Source organism: Nansenia antarctica (assembly GCF_963989245.1).
Source record: "Nansenia antarctica genome assembly, chromosome: 13".
Lineage (NCBI taxonomy): Eukaryota > Metazoa > Chordata > Actinopteri > Argentiniformes > Microstomatidae > Nansenia > Nansenia antarctica.
Genome location: NC_137683.1, coordinates 1461457 through 1486456, shown reverse-complemented (window position 1 = coordinate 1486456; position 25000 = coordinate 1461457). Strand labels below are relative to the sequence as shown.

The window sequence follows — 25000 nt, the reverse complement described above, 5'->3', positions numbered from 1 at the left end:
AACATTGTTTTAAGGCTGATTTGTGCATGACAGTCCCACATTTTGACATATTTCCATGTCGCATTTCCCCCCTTTGATGGCATATGACACCCAAAATTGTACTCGAGTCCAGCAGCGAAGTTGTTGCACTTGTTACCACTCCTCTAATATCAGTGCAGACTGGCAGGGTAGGAGCATGGGTTGGTAGCCTACAGAACACTGCTATTCTGTCATGAATACCCTTTATGGCTGTCCAGTCCACAGACTGTGTTTACCACCTCAAATTAATTAATTTATGCCCAGACAAATCCATGTTTAGAGGTAGCTAGCTAACATTACATTGATCATACTCGTAAGACTTTTCACTTTTCAAAAAATGGCGGTCGAGAGAGGACGCTGGCATTGCTTGTTCGCCGCTTCTCTGCCCGAAATCTAGATATACTTGCAGTATACAGAGTACAGTAGATTGTCCTACAAAGACACTTAGATTTAGATTTAGTGATCTAAAAATGAATTAGACCCCTATACTTTCTTTTATTTATTTTGTTGTTTCTTTTTATTTTACTACTCATTATTTTCCGTTTGTAAAGCGTCTTTGAGTGTCTATAAGAGTGCTATATAAGTCTAATGTATTATTATTATTATGAACTGGCCTGGTAATGAAGCATTGTTCTTTTTTACTTGTTTCAACGATTAATAGCGTGAAACGAATCGTTATGATCGAATTGTGTCCATGCTTTTCTAAGATACTACTGATGAAGTATCAGGGTCTTGAAGGGTTGTCCCATTTCATAGGGGAAGATTACAACTCTGTTCCAACTCTAGAAACATACAACTCTCTAGAAACATACAACTCTCTAGAAACATACAACTATCTAGAATCTCATCATATGCTGTAGCATTAACATTTCCCTTCACTGGAACTAAGGGCCTAAACCATGAAAAACAGCCCCAGGCTCAGACCATCATTGTGTAGTGTACATGACACATCAAATCAGATCAGACACAGCAGTGACTGGTGTCTTGGCTGGCAAAGCTACTGTATGGTGGCCCATTGTTTTAAAGAGCTCTCCTTGGTCTCCCATTCTCCTTACCCCTCTCTCCGTCTGCAGTGTATCCCCCCTCATCCATCTTTTGTTTTTTTTATTTACGGTAACCTTTATTTAACCAGGCAAACATGTAAGAACAAATTCTTATTTACAAATGCAGCCTGACCAAAAAGCAAGGAGGAGGTAGGGGTGAGGAAGAGCGGAGGTGAGGGGTAGCGGGGGGAGTGGAGCAGGGGTACTTGAAATGAGGCAGTGATGGGTTATGGGATGGGTGAGAGACGGTGATCAGCAGGTGCATTGATCGACTATGGATCGATGCAGGATTTGTTTGAAAGCAGTGAGTGAGGTGAGGGCGGTGAGTTTGAGGGTGTTCTGTAAGGTGTTCCAGTCGTGTGCTGCAGCGAACCGGAAAGCGCTGCGACCGACAACGGTACGGAATTTGGGGATGGTGAGTCGGACAAGATCACTGGATCTTAGAACGATGACGGGGCGGTGAAAGAGGTGCAGAAGGGATGAGAGGTAGAAAGGTGTTTTGCAAAGTATGGTTCTGTAGATAAGAGGAAGCCAGTGACAGAGCCGTCTGCTGTGAACTGTCCTAACTACAGTTTAGATTTGTATTTACATCTATTCTAGTGCCTATAGTGAAGCCAAGGGTGGTAGTGGAGGCTCTTCAGGCCCTTGTCTCTGTTAGTGGGAACCATCACTCAGCTTGCCAACCTGATCCAGACCTCATAGAGACCCACCTGTTACACATACACACTGTTCGGTTCTGTATCCCCACCGAACGGGGTGCCAAGAGATCAAACGTTGGAATAACTCAATTTGGTGATTTGTGGTTTATTGTAGTATAAAATGTTCACCACAGTCAGTAGCAGTAGCATTTGCAGTAGCAGGTTATAAACCTAAATGTAAAACGAAATATAAATGTAGATAAGTCATGCAATGTATCAGAATATCAAGTCATTTAGAAACATTCTCTTAATATTACAGAACAACATAACCCAACAGAGCAGTAAATACATTCGTTTTGTCATTTAGAAACATTCTCTTAATATTACAGAACAACATAACCCAACAGAGCAGTAAATACATTCGTTTTGTCATTTAGAAACATTCTCTTAATATTACAGAACAACATAACCCTGCAGAGCAGTAAATACATTCGTTTTGTCTTACCGGTAGCGTGTCCCTCTTGACTACTATGATAAACACAAGGCAATGTCCGCCATTTTATCCCCGAAGCCCCTCCCACATTGTGGATATCCGGGTTTGGAAATTAACCCCTTAAGGGCTCTGCACACAGCGTGCGATTTCTGTTGCGCGTCAACGTTCCATTTTGAAGTTTGAATGGAAGTCTATGAGAACATCGCATTTACCCACACACGGCCCCGATTTTAATCGCACGGCGAACATTCGATTCCATTCATTTTGAATGGGACAAAGCACACGGCGTGCGAGTTTTGTCGCACTGTCAAATGAATGGAATCGAATGTTCGCCGTGCGATTAAAATCGGGGCCGTGTGTGGGTAAATGCGATGTTCTCATAGACTTCCATTCAAACTTCAAAATGGAACGTTGACGTGCAACAGAAATCGCACGCTGTGTGCAGAGCCCTTTACAGTCACCCTAGTGAACGCAACACCTCCCACTTTACCGAATGAACTGGTTCATGGAGGTCACAGACCATAACATCATATCATAACACCTTTTTTTTTCTTTTTTTTTTCTTTTCAATAGTCCAGCTGTACTTGCCAATCACGAAGAATGCCAATGTCACTGTTCAGGCACCTCCCCTGACAGAGGTGTAGTGTTCTGTCATGGTTTGGTTCATGAGTGTGGATTCAACTTCTTACTTCGTGTATGTGCAAGTGTGTTAGACATGGTGGCAGCGCATGGCGTTCACCAACCAGCCTAAAGGGGTTTGGGGCGGTGACGTCCTGAGGCAATGTCTACAGAACCAGGGGGATTGGGCGATGTCAGTCGACGAGGCCAGTGTCAGGCCTAGGAAGGCCACTAGTCTTCCACGGGGATGAGGACCACAAGTCGATCCCACAAGTATCACCTTCCAGTCCGGTTCCTCCAAGGAGCAGACTGTTAGGGTTCACATTTTCGACAGTCTTCTTGTTCTTTTGCCCTGGCGTCAATCGGTCTTTCGTTAGTTAGGTTAGCCGCTTGGTAGAAGAGGGTTTGGAGTTTACTCCAGGTGAGCGAGCCTATCGTCCCTCCAAGGCTTGAGAGTGCTCTCTTCATGAGCGTTACTGCGGCTTCAGCAGCCCCATTGCGATGAGGTGCGTCGGCCGGGTGAAAGTCCCATGCCCACACTGTTCTTTTTTTAACGGCATCCTTGATTCCGAAAGGGCCAAAGAGGTCAAGCGTGGTGTATTCAAATGGGCCAGCACGCTGTGAGTGCTCTGGTGGCAGGTCGCTCATCATCTGCTGGCACATTCTCCCTTTCTGTTTACGGCAGGTGACGCACTCGTTCACAGCTTTCTTTACCGTTCTTTGGCCTTGCACTACCCCCGCCTTCTTCCTTGTGCGCAGCAGTGTGGTGGCAATGCCTTCATGGTTCCTTTCATGGGCTTCTCTCGTTAGTAGGGTGGCTAGCCATGAATGGAATGGGATTAGAGGAACGGCTGTCCCGTCTTCAATCCAGGACTGGATTCTGCCTCCACAGAGAAGGAGTCCCGTGTTCTCATCCTTGTGGACCACCAAGCGGTCCAGGGTCGAGTCATGGAACTTAAAGCCATCTTGGGCTGCGAGGGCCAGGTCTTGAAAGGCTCCTGCTCTTTCCTCAGCGGACAGTATGGAGCCGTTTGCCTCCCACTTTAGTGGGTCCGGAGCCTGGCGTCTCCTTCTCAGCCAGGTCTCTGCGGCTCGTCGGGTCCGGGCTATGGTTCCACAAAGCTTTGACAAGGAACTGAATTGTTGAGGCTCCACAAGGCGCACCAGTCCAATGCCCCAGGGTCTTCTCTGTTTGCCTGCCTCTTGCAACTGCTTATTAAGTTTGGTGTGATCAGTTCCCAACTTCTGCTGCCCACTGAACTCCTTACGGCTGCTGTCAAACTCCTGGCTCAACCTGCTGTTCTCCTTCTGCAGGGACACCAGAGACTGGGAGTTCACAGAAGCAACTTCCTTCAGCTCCTCAATCTCCTGGCACAGGCTACTGATCTTCAGGTTTTCTGAGCTGAGCTGCTCCTTGGACTTGCTGAGCTCTTCCTGGTACCTGGAATTCTGCTGATTCAGGGACTCCAACTGACTTTGCATCTCCTGTTTGGCACTGCGGAACTCCTCCAGCAGGGCCTTGCTCTTCTCCTGCTGCAGACGGCATTTCTCTTGTGTCAGCTGTTCCAGGGCCTCTGAAGTCTTCCCTGAGGTCTCGGCTGCTTCAAGCTGCTTGGAAAGAGCATTTTTGAGTTGGGCCTCAAGCTGGGTAAGTATATTTTTCTCCTCCGCTTGAGCCAGGACAGTCTCTTTGTATGCCATTGATGCTGATCTCATGCTCCTTGCGAGGTGAGTGTCAGAGCGGTGGACAGCCAGGTCGACTACCTCAATGAGGTTGGGATGGGTTCCACCAACGGTTTTGCCCAGTGGGCCGTCCCAGAGGACGAGGTCTCCCACAATCTTGGTTGGCTGGGGAACAAGACGACCTTCACGGTGACTGATAAGGAGGTCTATCTTCTCAGGACGGACCAGTTCGTCAGTGGCAACGTCAGGGAAGAATTTCTGCAATTGCCTGGGCGAGACCGGCTGGTTCACCTCTGCGATGCTCTCCAGTCCGTAGCAGAGGATTTTATGCTCTGCCACCTTTCCTTTGGGGGTTTTCATCCTCAGTCGCAGAGGGTACCTTTTTGTCACAATCGTCTTCCTCATACCCCCGATACCATGAATAATCAGCTTGATATCCTCGCCGCATAGACCAAGACGACCGGCTGCTTCGTTGGTAATGTAGTTCGTGTCGGAGGCGAGGTCGATCAGAGTGCCGATGAGGCAGCCAGAATTTGTTGTCGCATTCAGCAGCATCATCAATACAGGGTGTTCTTTCTGTCCAACTCCATCTCCAGCATTGGTGCATACAGTCGACGAGACTTTGTTCGAAAATACTTTCTTGTATTTGTCTCTTTGTTCTGGAGTAAGCTCTGCCAGGAATTCCTCCTGCTTGTCGGTTAGGCCAAGCTCCTTCCCTCCAACCTTTGTACTGCTGTCCACCTCACTGCTGTAATCCTTCTTCGGGGTAGGTGGCTTGGGACAGAGAAGATAATTATGGTCTGAAATCCCTCCTCTCCGACAGTCTACTTTTGTGCAAAGGTATCTTGGAGTAAACCCGTTGCCATCCTTAGCGTGAGCCTGCAAGCACTTGAAGCATGACCCAATCTTCTTCAGATGGGCTCTTTTGTCTGCAAGATCTTGACCCTTGAAGGCCCTGCATGCAAATAGTCTGTCGGCGTGAGCGTCGTCTCCACACACAGTGCAGCTTGGATGATCGTCCTCCTGGCCCGTTGTAGACCTTGTGGAAGCCTTCCTCAGGTAATCCTTGAAATGGTCACCTCTTGTGTCTGATGAGCTTTTCTCCACGACATCTTTCTCCATGGGGCTTGGCTCCAACTGGTCCAATTCCTCCAGAATTTCCTCCTGCCTCTTCAGGAATTCCAGGAGGCAGTCAAAGTGGTTTAGTGGAGAGAACATGTTTACAGGGTTGGTTTTGTGCACGATCCACTCTTTTTTAAGTGAACTTGGAAGCTTGCTCTCCAGAGACCGGCAGACCACACGGTTCTTTACGGCGTCTTCTTCTCCAAGTATCTGAAGGTTACACAGCGCTCTCTCCACAGCCTGAATCAGTTCAATAGTTCTTCTGGGATTGTTCCCTTTGATAGAAGGAAGTGCCTGGACCTCGTTGGTGATCAGCCAGACTATCTTCGCCTTGTTCCCATACTTGTTGTCCAGCAGCCTGAACACATCGTCAGCGGAACCGCAACTGGATAGTACGAGATCCCTTTTGACCCTTTCATTTAGGCTGCTTAGTAGATGGAACTTTCTCACACTTTCTGCTCCCTGTGGGTTACCTAATTGCTGCAAGTCCTCCCATTCGGTTTTCCACCGGTAGTAGTCTCTCATGTCACCGGAGAAAGTGGGTAGCCGTGCCCTTTCAAGGCTGATGTAAGGCTTGGAGTCAAAGGCTTTCCTGACGTTGGGTTCTGGCTTGGAGTCGACAGGCTCGTCAGGGAGAGAGTGGGGAGCTGGTTTTCTTGGAGCCTCCGTTGGGTCAGCCTTGCTGCCCTTTGCGGCACCATCTAATAGCTCCTCTTCCAGCTTGTCAGACAATGCCAGGACCCTCTTCCTTACTTTCTCGTAACACATTTCCAGATCCACCACCCTAGAGCCAGGAATCAACCCTTTCCATTCCACCAACATGTCTCCGAGGTCAGTGACCTCACTGTCCAGTTTTTTATTTCTCACCCTACGGTTCTTGATTGGTTGCTGAGGGTCGGTCTCGTCTTCCTCAGCCTGAGTAATTGCAGACTCAGTGATTTCGGCCTGGGCATGAAACATGTTATTGGCGTAGCCATCCCAAAAGGCATCTTGGGTGGTTTGTTTCACTTCGAGGTATCTTTCCTCGCACTCAGCTGTCTGCTTATCGACTTCAACTGCAGACGATTTGATCGTCGCCTCGGTCGATTCCCTCAGAGCTTGGGCATACTCGAGCCCCGCCTCGATTACTTTAGAGAAGTCTGCCCTGAAGCACTTCCATTCAATTAGAATTTCGTTAGGTTCCAAGAGTCCACTTTTAGTGAGAGCTTTTCCCCTTTTAGTGAATAGCATTTGTGCTCTTGATCGCACACTCTTGAGTTTTTTCAAGTCCTCCATCTCAGTTCCTTTTCTGTTGACTGGAGAACCGACCGTTACTACCAATGGGGTCCTTTAATTGGGACTTTGTTCCACTTTGTTGGTGTTGGTCCTTATCCTAGTTCAACAGGAATTCTGGTGGTTGACTCGTGTAAGCTCCTGGTCGAAATTATCGGCCGTTTGAGTTGATTGTTTGTTTGATGGGGCTTAAGCTTTGCCCAGTGGTTCCAGTATTAGGTTGGCCGGGCCTGGGTTGGCTGTGCCTCCTTGGTGAGACTGAGAGCCGCGGTTCGTTAGTCCGTGACTGCTCTTTGCTGCACTAATCCAGTGCAGTGGGCCTCGGTTTATAACTGTTCGGTTCTGTATCCCCACCGAACGGGGTGCCAAGAGATCAAACGTTGGAATAACTCAATTTGGTGATTTGTGGTTTATTGTAGTATAAAATGTTCACCACAGTCAGTAGCAGTAGCATTTGCAGTAGCAGGTTATAAACCTAAATGTAAAACGAAATATAAATGTAGATAAGTCATGCAATGTATCAGAATATCAAGTCATTTAGAAACATTCTCTTAATATTACAGAACAACATAACCCAACAGAGCAGTAAATACATTCGTTTTGTCATTTAGAAACATTCTCTTAATATTACAGAACAACATAACCCAACAGAACAGTAAATACATTCGTTTTGTCATTTAGAAACATTCTCTTAATATTACAGAACAACATAACCCTGCAGAGCAGTAAATACATTCGTTTTGTCTTACCGGTAGCGTGTCCCTCTTGACTACTATGATAAACACAAGGCAATGTCCGCCATTTTATCCCCGAAGCCCCTCCCACATTGTGGATATCCGGGTTTGGAAATTAACCCCTTACAGTCACCCTAGTGAACGCAACACACACCTCATACCTCAAATCACTACCTGCAATCTCACACGCCATATCGGGAAGGGCAGCGCTTGAATACAGTTGTAGTAATAACACTTTTATCTTTTTATTCATTGTCTTATCATATTGTTAATGTTTATCTATTTATTTTCTATATCTATCTATTCTTGTCTTTTATTTTTATTTTATTTTTTCCTGTCTTTTTTTATGCTATATGTAAAGCACTTTGAATTGGCCCTGTTATATGAAATGTGCTATACAAATAAACTTGCCTCACCTGCTCCACATTCACTCACTGAGACCAGCTCATTCAATTTCTGGGCAATGATGCTGTTTCACTTTTAAACGTGTGTCCAAAAAACAAGAGAGCAAAGTTTAACAAACCATACAAATCTATGCACAAGGACTACTTTGAACAATTACAACAATTATTTAAGAATTGTGCAGAATCAGGTTTGGTAACAGAATGATTATACAAAAAATAATGGGGTGTTACTATCATATGATACTGTGGGCCCTTCACTTCTCCATGTTTGACCAGAAGTCAACGCCTTTGCTTATTCCTATTCTTATGATAAGAAATGTATTTCTGATTTCATTTGATACCCAACTTTTACATGGAACTGCCCTTCTATGGACTGGCCAGACTCCCGGAGTGGCTCATGTTTTTTTTAAACGGTACTACATACTGTACAGTACGTAGGGTTAGACCTCAGGTGTGTAGCGGTGGTGGTGGGGATTGACAGCTGCTTTGTTACTGTTAAGATCCTTGGACATTGTGCTGAGGCCAGGGCTCTAAATGACTCCTCTCTCCTCTGCACTGAGTGGTTCTGGAAGGGCTGGGCACTAACAGACTTAAGTGATTATAACAGAGTTAAGTGATTATAACAGAGTTAAGTGATTATAACTCTCTTGGAAATAATCCTTTGTGGTTAAACAAGACAAGTGTGTTTTCATTGGGGTTGTTGTACACACGCATACACACGCACACATGCACACACACACACACACACACACACACACACACACACACACGCGCACACACACACACACACACACACACACACACAGTTCTTTATTTTTCCTAGATCCTCACCTCCTTTTCCTCTCTCTTCCAGGTCGCAAGTTCATCATCGCCAACGCTCGTGTGGAGAACTGCGCCATCATCTTTTGCAATGATGGCTTCTGTCACATGTGCGGCTTTACACGGGCGGAGATCATGCAGAAGCCGTGCACATGTAACTTCCTGTACGGGCCACACACCAAGAGGCTGGCCATCGCCCAGATGGCCCAAGCACTGCTGGGGTCAGAGGAGAGGAAGGTGGAGATCAACCTCTACAGCAAAGACGGTAGGTGGACCGCACATTGTGCGTGCATGTGTGTGTATGTCTGTGTGTGTGTGCGTGTGTGTGTGTGGGTGTGGGTGTGTGTGTGCGCGCATGCAGTCCTACTGTAGTAGGTAATAGAACGCTATCACTGTAATAGACCTGGACACCCTGGGTCACTTCCAAGGATATGTTGTACATTTTCCACCTGTAGAAAGAGCAGCTATCTGAAAGGAGGGGTACAAGAGAAAGTGAGACAGATGGAGGGAGAGCAACGATAGCAGAGAGAGAGGAAAGTGTGAGAGAGAGAAAGACAGAGAGAGAGCAAGAGAGAGAGTGAGAGGGAGTGTGTGAGAGAAGTGAGAGTAGAGACAAGACAAGGAGGAAGTGTTCTGCTTTCGCTGAGGCTTCCTGAGGGAGTGAGTGGACCCAGGTGCGGCGCGGAAAGATGGAGACAGACGAACAGATGCGATGCCAAAAAAACAAGAGGAATCTTTTACTTCAGGTTTTTTGCAGCAGCGAACAGGAACAAAACAAACTGTACTCCAAAACAAAATGGGAGAAACGCAGTCTCCAAAACTGAACTAAGATGAGCACGAACAACCACAACAATTAAACAAAACCAAAAAAAGACAAAAGAGAGAGAACTATGTCTCCAAACAGACTCGAAAAAGGGATCTTGAGAAATGTGCCCCCCTCCCACTCCATAACACAGAAGGGGGAGGTGTGTTTCTCTGCTCCTCTCTTCTCTCTCATCTCACAGTGTAGAGTGGTGTTGAAGGGCTACAGCAGCAGAGAGCTGCCTGGCGCCAGATGTTTCCTCTCAACTGATAGTTTCACATTCTGTTGAGTGCTCCACCGGTCCGCCTCTCCTCCACCAATCACAGTTTCCACTGTTTATACGGACTTATCTGTCTGGCCTGTAAACACCACTCCCCCCTGGCCCTTTGCAAACGGACAGAGAAACTACCTCGTAATACAACCGTGTCTGTGTCTGTCCACCCTCCACTGCCCTCCACTGCTTTATGCGTTTTGGGTGTGTGGGCTGCAGTATATTCAGTGGATGTTACAACGCTGACACTAAGAGTTAGCTATACTGTAGGCTGTATTATGATGACTCATTCACAGCTATAGTACGAGGTGTTTTTAGTGATAGGAGTTGAGTGTGTGTGTTAACAGCTCCTATCCCCGGCAGTGATCTGACTGGCCCAGCTGGCTCTGGCGTTGGGGACAGAGAGTATCCACATATCCTCTCTGGACTTTTGTCAAGTGGGGCTCTTTTATTCACAGCCGGAGGTGTGTTTGGCCTGTTGTCAAGGAGACGACCAAGAGGTGCACTCTGCGTCGTCAGGGTTACGCATAGGGGCCCAGGGTGATAGGGGGAAGCATAGCAGGGAGCCTTTAGATTCCCTTTACCTTTCTCCCATAGAAGTAGTGGTTTAGAATAAGTGTGTGTGCATTTGTGTGTGTGTGTGTGTGTGTGTGTGTGTGTGTGTGTGTGTGTGTGCGTGTGTGTGTGTGTGTGTGTGTGTGTGTGTGTGTGTGCGTGTGTGTGTGTGTGTGTGTGTGTGTGGGATCGATACTCCCTGACCTCTTGATAGATCAGGTTGGCTATGCTCAGTCAGGTGACCTCTCTCAGGGGTTAGGCTACCCCAGCTGATGGGAGCCCTGGGATCGAACACCTCCTGACACCGCATACATAATGCAGGAAGAGGAAATACAACGCCTCTTCATTCCCTCCCTCTTTCTCTCCTCCTTCCTTCTTTTCTCCTCCCTGCTCGAACGAAAGGGGGAAGAAAGGATCACCATGTATTTAATGTTAGAGAGAACAAGGCGACAGGGAGAAAGGTGTGGGGGGAGGGGGGGAGGGGGGAGGGGGGGAGGGGGGAGGGGGGGAGGGGGGAGGGGGGGAGGGGCGCGGGGGGCGCGCAGTGATAACTCCCCTCCATTTATCTAAGGCAGCATTTCGGGCGTGAGCCTTCACCATGATGGATCTGCTACTCTCGCACGCTCAATTGTCCGACACCGATCGGACGAGCACTTAATCAATCATTCTCCTCAGGTAAACTCCATGGCCTGTCACGCAGTAGCAGTAGCAGGGACAGTAGCAGTAGCAGGGACAGTAGCAGTAGCAGTAGCAGTAGCAGGGACAGTAGTAGTAGTAGCAGTAGCAGTAGCAGTAGCAGTAGCAGTAGCAGTAGCAGTAGCAGTAGCAGTAGCAGTAGCAGTAGCAGTAGCAGTAGCAGTAGCAGTGGGAGCGTGTCTATATTCCGACTTCCCACAGCCCTATGTTCTCACAGCCCTATGTTTCCACAGTTCTATGTTTCCTCAGTTTAACCCTTGTGTGCTGTTCATATTTTTGTTACTCAGCCAATGTTTGCGGGTCTGGTGGACCCATCGCATTATTGGGTTTTTAAATCAAAACAGCCATATGAATGAATGAATGAATGAATGAATGGTCTTTATTGTCATTGCTATAGTACAGGTACCAAACAACGAAATTTAGGAGGGGTGGCTCCCCTGGTGCTAGGAAAGAAAAAGAAACTAAAAAAACAAGAAGGGAAAGGAGCTGGTTTACATAGATAAAGGCTATGTACACTATCCACTATACTATACTGTACAGATAAAACGACTAGGGTTGTCATATTGCACATAGTGTTATTGCACATTCATTTAAAGTGTCGCAGTTTGCAGGCTTGAAATGTACACATTTGTGCCTCAGCACTACACCTGATTTTTCAATCCAGCAGCTGCCATCAATCCGTCCAGACTGTCCAGGGCCCAGAACCTAGGTCTTTGCTGTGTTCAGGGCCTGGATGGCCCTGGGGTAGAAGCTGAGCTTCAGTCTGTTTGCCCTTGCGGCCATGGTCCTGTACCGCCTTTTCGAGGGCAGCCGGGCAAAGTGTTCGTACCCAGGCTGGGATGGGTCTCTGGAGATCTTGGAGGCCTTCCTGAGGCAGCGTGTGTTGTACAGCTCTTCCAGAGAGGGGAGGAGGGCGCCGGTGATCTTCTGGGCTGTTCTCACGACTCTCTGTAGCGCATTTCTCTCTGCGGCTGTGCAGCTGGAGAACCAGTTGCAGATGCAGTAGGTGAGGATGCTCTCCACTGCGCAGCGGTAGAAGGCCACCAGTATCTCCTGCTTGTTGTGGTCCTTCCTGAGGACTCTCAGGAAGAAGAGCCGCTGTTGTGCCTTCTTGATGATGGCTGCTGTGTTGTTCTTCCAGGACAGGTCATCCTGTATGTGCACCCCCAGGAATCGGAGGGTTGAGACTCTCTCCACGCTCTCTCCGTCGATGAGCAGGGGCTGGACCTCAGATGTTTTCCTCCTGAAGTCCACGATGATTTCCTGGGTCTTTGACTGGTTCAGCAGCAGGTTGTTAACCTTGCACAGCTTGCTCAGCTGCTCTACCTCATCCCTGTACGCCGCCTCGTCCCCCCCCGAGATGCAGCCCACCACGGTGGTGTCGTCTGCAAACTTTACGATGGAGTTGCTGGGGTGGACGAGGGTGAAGTCGTAGGTGTAGAGGTTGTAGAGGATGGGGCTTAGCACGCAGCCCTGGGGGGACCCAGTGCTGAGTCTGAGGGCTGTGGAGGTGTGGGAGCCCACCCGCACCCTCTGGGGGCGGTCGGACAGGAAGTCCTTGATCCATGCACATATAGAGTGTGATAGTCCCAGGTCTAGTAGTTTGGTCACTAGCCTGTCTGGAAGGATGGTGTTGAAGGCAGAGCTGAATACCATAACAGTGGTATTAGCAGTAGCAGTAGCAATATTAGTAGCAGTAGCAGCAGCAGTAGTATAAGCAGTAGCAATAGCAGGGGCAGCAGCAATATTAGTAGTAGTAGTAGCAGGGACAGTAGCAGTAGCAGTAGCAATAGCAGGGACAGTAGCAGACAGTAGTAGTAGTAGTAGTAGTAGTAGTAGTAGTAGTAGTAGTAGTAGTAGTAGTAGTAGTAGTAGTAGTAGTAGTAGTAGTAGTAGTAGTAGTAGTAGTAGTAGTAGTAGTAGTAGCAGTAGCAGTAGCAGTAACAGTAGCAGGGACAGTAGCAGTAGCAGTAGCAGTAGCAGGGACAGTAGCAGTAGCAGGGACAGTAGCAGTAGCAGTAACAGGGACAGTAGCAGTAGCAGTAGCAGTAGCAGTAGCAGGGACAGTAGCAGTAGCAGTAGCAGTAGCAGGGACAGTAGCAGTAGCAGTAGCAGTAGCAGGGACAGTAGCAGTAGCAGTAGCAGTTACAGGGACAGTGCAGTACAGTGTGGGTTTGTCACTTCAGTGCAAATCTGCTTCATGTCTCCTTAAGGTTCCCTTTAACAGTGTGTGATTCTCTCTGAACCAGGTCACTATGATCTGGTGTAGAGCATATTAACTCCCAGTGATGTTACAGACACAACCAAGCACCTATCTTTATCAGGAGCAGCTTTACTCTATCCACCCTTCTCTCAAGGAAGGCTTCCCTCTTGTTCTCTCATGGTGCCACATCAGTATCTCTGAATTGATGTAGAAACACCCATTCTGCACTCCTTTATAACATTGTTCAGCATTCAGGCTTTTACTCAAGGTAATTGCTTTTGACATTCTAGCTGGAGCAGGTGTGGACCCTGCCTCTCTTATTTACAATGACATCAGAGGAGACAGCTAGGATGTCAGGTGTGGCTGGGAGTTGAACGGCACCAGGTGTTATGGTCAATTCATATTTCAATTCACTCAATACAAGAGGTGAATTAGAAATGCAATTCAGTTGGTGAATTGAAAAACAGTCCCATTGTTTTCCATGGAGGATTATGATGAGAGGCTATGGTGGGTTTCAAATGGCTCACCAGGGCCTCTTCTGTGTGATTGCCTAGCAGCTGTAGCTAAGGATATCACTTACGGCTGGTCCAGAAGTGCCGGCTGCTTTATGGAGATGACCTCAATGGCTGACATGAAACTCCCACTAAAGGCATACGGACCCACAAACAATGAGAAACATTAGGAATCACCCACACAACAACAGTAATGTTTTTTTTCAGGGAAGGAGTCTGTTGTATTGGGCCTTGTAAAAGTCACTCAGGTCTTTACTCCTGCCCATTTCTCTTGCATCCAACACATCAACTTCAAGAACTGACTGTTCACTTGCTGCCTAATACTCTATATCCCACCCCTTGACAGGTGCCATTGTAACAAGATAATCAATGTTATTCACTTCACCTGTCAGTGGTCACAATGTTTTGGCTCATCAGTGTATGTATTTCATTTTGGATGTGTCGTCATCCCCTTAATATGCACTTAATGTATTTTAATTCACACTAACTTTTCAATTATCAAGCATAATTGTCCCTTGTCGCATGCCGTTATTAAAGTTTTGAATTGGCTCAAATAATAAAATTATACAAAACAAAGCACCTAGACAAAACCAGCATGGCTCTGCAAAAAGATGATGTCGCAGTCTCGTGGCACCAACCCAGGTGGTTTCTTATGCTCTATGATTTTTCCGACTTTTGTTGACACCAGAACAATCAATCATGACAAGGCATAGTGTGATAGCACTGCTCTGTCTCTGCCTCATTAGCTACTCAATGTACTGTACTGGCTCTCTCTCCTCTCTGCACCAGCCTCATAGGCTCTCTCTCCTCTCTGCACCAGCCTCATAGGCTCTCTCTCCTCTCTGCACCAGCCTCATAGGCTCTCTCTCCTCTCTGCACCAGCCTCATAGGCTCTCTCTCCTCTCTGCACCAGCCTCATAGGCTCTCTCTCCTCTCTGCACCAGCCTCATAGGCTCTCTCTCCTCTCTGCACCAGCCTCATAGGCTCTCTCTCCTCTCTGCACCAGCCTCATAGGCTCTCTCTCCTCTCTGCACCAGCCTCATAGGCTCTCTCTCCTCTCTGCACCAGCCTCATAGGCTCTCTCTCCTCTCTGCACCAGCCTCATAGGCTCTCTCTCCACTCTGCACCAGCCTCATAGGCTCTCTCTCCTCTCTGCACCAGCCTCATAGGCTCTCTCTCCTCTCTGCACCAGCCTCATAGGCTCTCTCTCCTCTCTGCACCAGCCTCATAGGCTCTCTCTCCTCTCTGCACCAGCCTCATAGGCTCTCTCTCCTCTCTGCACCAGCCTCATAGGCTCTCCACCAACCAACTCAACAAACATGGCTCACCTCACAACTCTCCCTACAAACTCACATCTCTATGTAAATACATCCACACACACACACACACACACATGTGGCTGTACAATACATATGCACGTACACACATCGCTTGTGAGTATGCTGAACCAGAGAGGGAGTGGGAATGGAATTATGTAACTCTCGACCAGTGGAGATTAGAGTCGTGTCCCAGGTGTGACAGGGTGTGACAGGGTGTGACAGGGTGTGTGTGTGTGTGTGTGTGTGTGTGTGTGTGTTTGACTGGTACAGGCAGAGATTGTGTCTTGCTCAGCCCAGACCCTCACACCTCTCAGCTCCCCACCTGCATGCAAATACTCCCCCCTCTCTGGCTTTACATATTCAAATCATCTCAACCCTCTCTCAACCCTCTCTCAACCCTCTCTCAACCCTCTCTCAAACGGAAATATTGGATTTCTTAGTAGTTAATTCAATAATATAGCATGGCTTCCCATATATAGACTGCTACCAACATATCGCTCTTAGATGTTAATGTTCAAACAACATCAGAATAATACCGAATGACCGCAGTCAGTTCTTTTTAACCACGTTGAACACTCTTTAGTGCAGCTATAGTCATGATGTATTCACTGTTCCACTCAGTCCACCTTTCATTTTGTACTTTTATGCAAATCAACACACTGCCTCTGGCCCTGTCACAAAGCCCTCTGAAAACCCCCACACTACAGAACAGCTGGTCGCCATGGATATCCTGTACCTAATGAATGGATCACATATCTGCCTTGTCTGTGTGTGTGTGTGTGTGTGTGTGTGTGTGTGTGTGTGGGTGCATGTGTGCGTGTGTGTGGGTGTGTGTGTGTGGGTGTGTGTGTGTGTGTGTGTGTCTCTCTCTGTGTGTGTGTGTGTGTCTCCCTGTGTGTGTGTGTGTGTGTGTGTGTGTGTGTGTGTGTGTGTGTGTGTTGGTGCATGTGTGCGTGTGTGTGGGTGTGTGTGTGTCTCCCTGTGTGTGTGTGTGTGTGTGTGCACGTTGGGGCTCATGTGTTTTTAGGGCCCTGGTGGACATTCTATTTGCTAGCTAACTCGTGACGGCTGTAGTTCTTTACAGCAGGGAGTCCCCAGGAGGTTCTGTTTGTCTTGGTTTTTTAATATGGGCTCTGGACACGCCCCCTGGTGTATTGACCTGTTTCAATGCCCACTACGGGCGTGTTTGCAACCCTATTATTAGAGTCTGTTTATCTTGATGGCATATTGATTTCAAGGCCGGGGAAACTGATAGACGCTGATTCCCCAATCCCTTGAAGGACAATTAGTCACCAAGCAGCCAGCACGGATGCCCCTCGACCCTGGACTAACACACTGAAGACCCTGGACTAACACACTGAAAACCCTGGACCAACACACTGAAGCCGGATGGATTGCATAACAATGAGGGATATGAATGGGCTTATTCAGGATTTGGGGGCACTCTTTAATTGTGTGTGTGTGTGTGTGTGTGTGTGTGTGTGTGTGTCTGTGTCTGTGTCAGTGTGTGTGTGTGTGTGTGTGTGTGTGTGTCAGTGTCAGTGTCTGTGTCAGTGTGTGTGTGTGTGTGTGTGTGTGAGAGAGAGAGAGAGAGAGAGAGAGAGAGAGAGAGAGAGAGAGAGAGAGAGAGAGAGAGAGAGAGAGAGACAGAGAGAGAGAGCGGAAGAGAGGAACTCATTCATACACACACAGACACACACACACTCCATCCTGGCCTCTCTCTCTCGTGGACAGTTAGTGGCAGGTCCAGGGCAGCCCAGTGCTGTGGTGTATTCATTCCTCTGCAGTGGGCAGTATCAGTATATTTAGACTGTGTGTACACACAAGCAGCTGCAGGTCAGCTGGCAGGGCTGCTGGTGCGTCCTGGTAAGCAAAGAGCGCTCTCCCTCCTCTGGTCCCCTGTCAGACACGGCTACAGACACACGCTCTCCCTCCTCTGATCCCCTGTCAGACACGGCTACAGACTTCCCGGAGCTGCCCACTGAATACCAAAACACCTCGTAATCCAACTCAGAGAGTCTGGAAATTGTTGCATTCAATTGTTGCATTTTTTTTTGTTAAAGGGTCACATCACCAAATTTGGAGTGTGTGTGCATGTGAAAACCGCTTCTGAATGTGTTCTGAGTGGTATTGGGGGTAATCACATGGGCTTTTGAAAACTACAAGGAGCTTTAGGGAATTAGCTACTGCCTGGTTTGTTTACATCCATAAGCAGTGTGCTGTGCATATATTACTTGTGTTTACTAGCTTAGACGTGGCTCCGTGGCTGAATGTGATGTACAAAGCACTATGGACGTTGTAGGAGTTAATCATTCAGACAAATTACTTCCTGGAGCCTCCTTTATAGAAAGTACTTTGATCAAATGTGATCTTACCCGTGTCGTACGTAGAAAACCACATCAAAGTAGTGATTTATACAATTTCAACGTGAGTCGATTTGACCGTGGAAACGATCGTAGCTCTACGTCAGGTATTGACTTACGTACGCACATTACCTACTGGTTATGCAGAGTTATTACAGGCATGTGAGCCGCACTGCCTATACTGTAATTAATGTGAAGTGAACGTGGCTCGTAATAAAATTAACAATGTTGTTATCAGCCGAGAAAATTAGTTTAATTCAAGATTTAAAGGGAACTGATGTTCATGATTGTATTTCAGTCTTCCTTTATATTCCTCCGGAGCTGTCAAGGCAACGCCATCTCCCCTTCAACATGCCTAGTGCGCTCCACAACGGACCTTGCCCAGCCATGCGCTAAATTATACTGGATTTTCCTCCGGTGTCTGGGGGTTCGCAAAGGGAGTGAGCAGCCATGTTTTCAGTGTCCCCTGATAAGAATAAGACCATTATATTATTACAGTATAAGCATTTGCCTGGTAAGTTGTCATCAGCACTCAAGTTGAGGGGGGATGAGGGGGGATTGTTAGTGTAGCACTAGCAAAAGAGTCAAGTGTGGCAGAACCCCAGAACAGACGGACACAAGAGGCAAACTAACAATAAAAGGATTTATTAAAATGATGGACAAAAGAATAAACCTACTCTAACGGGGCCTAAGTGGGGGGAATGTGTGGATGCCAGAGAACTGGATAATGTAAATGAGGTGTGAGTGGGACTGTACTCTATGTGTCTGGGTGTGAGTGTCTAGCGTGCAAAACTAGTGTGGTGTAGATATGTAGATGAGTGAAGTGTTGAAATATGTACGTGTACTAACCAGTCCAGAGCAGAGAGGGGGAATAGTCGGCAGGCAGGCAGACGGGGGGGGTTAGGCAGGAGGAGTAGGCGGCAGGCAGGCAGGGGGTTAGGCAGGAGGAGTAGGCGGCAGGCAGGCAGGGGCATAGGCAGGAGGGGTGGTCGTTAGGCAGGCAGGGACATAGGCAGGAGACGTAGTCGATAGGCAGGCAGGGGGTCTAGGCAGGGGGAGGCAGGTTCCTTCGGGGAGCGAGGATCAACAAAGAAAACAACTACGGTTAGCAAAATAACAAACAAACAAAACTCTGAAGTGAAACTACTTGAACGAGAATAGACAACAGGGAGAGCCAAACTACTAACCACATGGGTCAAAATAATCAAGCGTCGGAGGAAGGTTTCTGGGGCTTCTTATAGGGCTGCCTCCTCCTGAGTTGATAGCTGGACCCAGCTGTCTCCACTTGAGCCTGATGAGGCTCAACGAGCGCCAACGAGGCAGGAGGGGGCGGAGCCGATGAGGGATTCACAACAGTACCCCCCCCCTTAGGGGAGGCACCTGACGACCGTCCTGGAGCGTCCGGGTGGGCCTGATAGAAATCCTCCAGGAGTGTGGGGTCGGCGAGGTAGGATGGGGGCACCCAGCTCCGGTCTTCGGGGCCGTAACCCACCCAGTCCACCAGATACTGGAACCCCCGTCCCCTACGGCGGACAGCCAGTAGGCGGTCAACCGTCCACACCTGGTCGCCATCCTTCAGGACCCGGGGAGGTGGGGGGGCTGGAACGGGGGGGGACAGGGGGCTAGTGGAAACAGGCTCGAGGAGGGACACGTGAAATACTGGGTGGACCTTGAGAGCAGGGGGAAGGTTTAATCGAACCGCTGCAGGGTTAATAATCCGGTCAATAGTGTAGGGCCCAACATAACGGGGATTTAGCTTACGGGAGGAGGTCTGGGCGGTCTGGAGGGGCAGGTCCCGGGCCAACAACCAGACCTTCTGGCCGGGACGATAGGCCGGGGCTGGCACCCTCCGCCGGTCGGCACAGCGACGGGACCGCTCAGTGGCCCGCAGCAGAGCGGTCCGGGTGGTCCTCCAGATGCGCCGACACGGGCGGAGGTGGACCCTGGTGGACGGGACTGCCACCTCCAGCTCCTGTTGGGGAAAGAGAGGAGGTTGATAGCCCAAGGAGCATTCAAAAGGGGACATACCCGTGGCGGAGCTCTCCATGGTGTTGATGGCATACTCCACCCATGGTAGGTACTTGGCCCAGGAGGCGGGGTTGCTGGTGGTGACACAACGCAGGGCTGCCTCCAGGGCCTGGTTGGTCCGCTCGGCCTGTCCGTTGGACTGCGGATGGTATCCAGAGGTGAGGCTGACCGAGGCCCCAATTCCCTTACAGAAGGCCTGCCACACCTTGGAGATGAACTGGGGGCCCCGGTCGGACACAATGTTGTGGGGAATGCCGTGAAGCCTCACCACATGGAGCGTGAGGAGGTCAGCAGTCTCGGCCGCGGAGGGGAGCTTGGGAAGGGCGACAAAGTGGACAGCCTTGGAAAACCTGTCCACAATGGTTAGGATGGTGTCCTTACCCTTGGATAAGGGGAGCCCCGTAACGAAGTCTAAAGCGATGTGGGACCAAGGACGACCGGGGATAGGGAGGGGACATAGGAGGCCCGAAGGAGGACGATGGGAGGCCTTACTCCGGGAGCAGATGGTGCAGGCACCCACAAACTCCTTAACGTCCCCCCGGAGTGTGGGCCACCAAAAACGTCGGCTGATAAACTCCGCTGTCCGGTGGGAGCCAGGGTGGCAGGCAAAGTGACTAGAGTGCCCCCACTCTAGCACTTGCGGCCGGACAGTGGAGGGAACAAAAAGTCTGTGCCGGGGTCCGGTACCTGGGTCCGGCTCGGCACGCTGGGCCTGTCTGACCACCGACTCGATGGCCCAGGTGACGACACCTACCACCCGGGTAGGGGGGAGGATGGTGTCTTGGGTCACCGGCATATCCGGGGACTCCCCCGGGAACAGCCGGGAGAGGGCGTCCGCCCTGACGTTCTTTGACCCCGGGCGGTAGGTGAGGGTGAAGTCGAATCGGCTGAAGAACAGGGCCCAGCGTGCCTGTCTAGGGTTAAGCCTTTTTGCCGTCCTCATATAGGTCAAGTTCTTGTGGTCAGACCACACAAGGAACGGCAGCTTAGCCCCCTCCAGCCAGTGCCTCCACTCTCCGAGGGCAGCGTGGATGGCCAGCAACTCCTTGTTGCCCACATCGTAGTTCCTCTCGGCAGGGTCAAACCGGCGAGAGTAGTAGGCACACGGGTGGACCTTCTGGTCCTCCTCCGACCGCTGGGTGAGAACGGCCCCGACGCCCGTGTCTGAAGCGTCTACCTCCACGATGAACTGCCTGGCTGGATCCGGGTGGGCCAACACCGGCGCGGTCGTAAAGAGGCCCTTCAGGGTGGAGAAGGCCGCCTCAGCCTCAGGGGTCCAAGAGAACGGGCGAACAGTGGAGGTACAAGCAGTGAGAGGGGCCGCCACCTGGCTAAACCCCTTGATGAACCGCCGGGTAAACCCGGCGAACCCGAGGAAGCGCCGGAGTTGTGTTCGGTCGGTGGGTCGTGGCCACTCTGCCACCGCTTTAATCTTAGCCGGGTCGGCGCGCATTTGCCCTTCTTCCACGACGTTACCTAGGTACGTCACAGAGGAGGAGTGGAAGACGCATTTCTCCGCCTTGACGAAGAGACGATTCTCCAGGAGCCGTTGTAGGACCAGGCGCACGTGTTGGTGGTGTTCCTCCATGGTCGGGGAAAAGATCAGGATATCATCCAGGTAAACAACCACGAAAACATTTATCATGTCCCTCAGCACGTCATTGACCAGCTCCTGGAAGACTCCGGGGGCATTGGACAGGCCAAAGGGCATGACCAGGTACTCGAAGTGACCGAGGTGGGTGTTGAACCCGGTCTTCCACTCGTCCCCCTCCTTGACCCTAACCAGATGGTAGGCGTTGCGGAGGTCAAGTTTAGTGAACACCCGGGCGTGAGTGAGTGGCTCGAAAGTGGAACTCATAAGGGGGAGTGGGTATTTATTCTTAACAGTGATGGTGTTTAAACTACGAAAATCTATACAGGGCCTCAGGCCACCATCCTTCTTCGCCACAAAGAAGAAGCCCGCCGCGAGGGGGGAAGACGATGGTCGAATTACCCCCGAGGCTAGGGACTCAGCTATATAATTGCGCATTGCCTCCTTCTCCGGGACCGAGAGGTTGTAGAGACGACCCTTGGGAAGGGCTGCCCCGGGAAGGAGGTTGATGGGACAATCATACAGCCGGTGAGGAGGAAGTGAAAGGGCGCGGTCCTTACTAAACACCATGGCCAGGTCAAGATACGTAGAGGGGACACCAGTGAGGTCCGGGGGAGAGACTAAGGGCCTGGGACCGCTGGACGGAGAGAGGGCGGAGCGTAGGCAGTTGGCATGACAGGGGATGCTCCAGCCCAAAATCCGTCCAGTGGTCCAGGAGATGTGGGGATCGTGTCTCTCCAACCACGGCCTACCTAATACTAGGGGTGCAGCGGGGGCGTGGAGGACAAGAAAACGTGCCGTCTCGACGTGATTACCGGACATGGTGAGGGTGAGGGATTCAGTGCTATGCGTGATCCTACCTAAGGGCCTCCCATCGATGGCTTGGGGGAACAAGGCATGGTCGAGGGGAACGAGCGGGATGCCGGCCTGCCGAGCGAGGGTGATGTCCATCAAGCACTCGTCGGCCCCGGAGTCAATGAGGGCGCCGGCAGAAATGGACTCCTCACCCCAGGAGAGGGTGGCTGGGAACAGCCGGTTGTGGTTCTTGATGGGTTGGGGGATCGAGGCACGGCTCACCAAAAACCCCTCCTTTAGCGAGCCGGGTCTTTTGGCCGCGCCGGGCAGGTTCGGAGGACGTGTCCGGGTCTTCCGCAATACAGGCACAGCCCGCCCCGCATTCTCTGCTCTCTCTCTTCCTGAGAGAGGCGGGACCGGCCGACCTGCATGGGCTCCTCCGCTGACTCAGAGGTGGACGGGGCTGGGGAGAGCATGGGAACCCGAGGGGGCAGGGCCGAGTGGGCGGCCGCAAAACGGGGGAGAGAGGACGTGCGGCTGGGGACCGAGTGAGGGGGCCCCACGGCGCGTTGGCTGCGCTCCTGGCGGCGCTCCCGCAGGCGCTCATCCATTTGTAGGGACAAGGTGACCAGTTCTTGAAGGGAGCCTGGGCGGTCCCGGACGATAAGGTCCTTCACCGCCTCACTCAGACCCCGCCGGTAGGCGCAAAGGAGCGCTATGTCTCCCCACCCGCTGTCGGCGGCGAGGATCCGGAACTCTAGGGTGTAGTCCGCGACGGTCCTGGAGCCTTGCCGGAGTTCCAGCATCCTGGAGGCGGCGTCCGCGCCGTCAGAGGGGTGGTCAAACAAAAAGGAAAACTCCCGGCGGAACGCCTCGTAGTCCTGGGCAAGATGTGGGTCTCTGCCCACCACGGCTATGGCCCAGTCTAGAGCCTTGTCCACCAGGAGGGACATAACGAAGGCTACTTTAGCCTCTTCTGACCCATACTTGGACGGTTGGAAAGCAAAAAAAAGTTCACACTGGGTCAGGAACCCTCTGCCCAGATCAAAGTTCCCTCCAAAGGGTCGAGGGGTAACCAGGTTGGGCTCGGGTTGGGCGGGAGCTCGCCCTGGGGGGGCTGGAACCCCCGGTGAATCAGCAGGGGGAGCAGGGACTGCAGCTCCTCCAGGGAGCGTGTTCAGCCTCAGCTGGATGGAAGCCACCGCAGAGGCAAGAGTGCCCATCTGGACAGCAAGGGAGGCGAGAGCAGCTGAGGCGGAGGTGGACGACTTCTGGAGCTCAGCGATGTTACCCTGAACGGAGGGGAAAGCCTTACTCAACTCCGCCTGGAGGGACGCGAGCTCGGCCGCGTGGGCGGAAACAAGCTCGTCAACTGAATGGGATACTGGGTTGGGCTTAACTGCGGGCGTCTGCCCCGAGGTGCTGCCTTGACTCATGATGGCTTGATTATTCTGTTAGTGTAGCACTAGCAAAAGAGTCAAGTGTGGCAGAACCCCAGAACAGACGGACACAAGAGGCAAACTAACAATAAAAGGATTTATTAAAATGATGGACAAAAGAATAAACCTACTCTAACGGGGCCTAAGTGGGGGGAATGTGTGGATGCCAGAGAACTGGATAATGTAAATGAGGTGTGAGTGGGACTGTACTCTATGTGTCTGGGTGTGAGTGTCTAGCGTGCAAAACTAGTGTGGTGTAGATATGTAGATGAGTGAAGTGTTGAAATATGTACGTGTACTAACCAGTCCAGAGCAGAGAGGGGGAATAGTCGGCAGGCAGGCAGACGGGGGGGGTTAGGCAGGAGGAGTAGGCGGCAGGCAGGCAGGGGGTTAGGCAGGAGGAGTAGGCGGCAGGCAGGCAGGGGCATAGGCAGGAGGGGTGGTCGTTAGGCAGGCAGGGACATAGGCAGGAGACGTAGTCGATAGGCAGGCAGGGGGTCTAGGCAGGGGGAGGCAGGTTCCTTTGGGGAGCGAGGATCAACAAAGAAAACAACTAAGGTTAGCAAAATAACAAACAAACAAAACTCTGAAGTGAAACTACTTGAACGAGAATAGACAACAGGGAGAGCCAAACTACTAACCACATGGGTCAAAATAATCAAGCGTCGGAGGAAGGTTTCTGGGGCTTCTTATAGGGCTGCCTCCTCCTGAGTTGATAGCTGGACCCAGCTGTCTCCACTTGAGCCTGATGAGGCTCAACGAGCGCCAACGAGGCAGGAGGGGGCGGAGCCGATGAGGGATTCACAACAGGGATGGCATCCCCCTTTAAATAAAAACGGTCAAAATCATCCCCCTTCTAAAACTGCCATCCCCCTTTTCCATCAAGGTTGTCATGATCAAACGTTGCAAATGCAACTTACCGAGAAACCACCCTTCTCTGCCCTCTCCTGCTCACTTGGCTTAATTCAGCCGCTATAATAAGGCATAAATACAAAGCTCATTCACCTGTGTTCAATTTCAAGTATATTTGGTATTTATAGACTTTAGTACGTACACAATTTTAAACAAGCGCAGCCCGTTTTATAAATAATGCTTACGTCCATTTAGAAAAATGTGCTTACGTGCAAGTCAAAGATGACATACTTTTTTTTATAAATGAGGCCCCTGGTCCAGTAAAAAGCCAGTTTCTTGCTTATTTGCTCTATTGTTTTTATATGTCCTGCCTATTTAGACAGCAAAGACTACCAGTGCTTTACATATAGCATAAAAAAATACAGAAAAAGAAGGATAGTAAGAAAAAAAAAAGACAAGAATAGATACTAGGGATGTGCATAACTGCATTTTTTCATATTCGAATAATCAGTGGGTGCTATGAACGAATAATAGATTTTTCGATGTGTGCCGACATTCACAGAGGCAGCCATGGATCATCGGCAAGAAGTCACTTAAATCACTTAATCACTTAAATCACTTAATCACTTAAGAAATCACTTAATACACAAAACAATTAATAAATATGAAATGGAATGTAATTTGTCCGTGGATTTGTCCGTTTGCTCTCTACTGTACTAATAGGCAGAAT

The 25000-nt window shown here is 50.0% G+C and overlaps 1 protein-coding gene across 1 annotated transcript in view; it reads left to right on the top strand.

Moving 5' to 3' along the window:
- Positions 1 to 25000, top strand: part of kcnh2b (potassium voltage-gated channel, subfamily H (eag-related), member 2b) — a gene marked incomplete at both ends in the record, with an annotated part of 310871 nt that overhangs the window by 38703 nt on the left and 247168 nt on the right. The window contains 1 exon segment of the mRNA XM_080544424.1: positions 8879 to 9109. Coding sequence (XP_080400550.1) covers positions 8879 to 9109 — 231 coding nt within the window.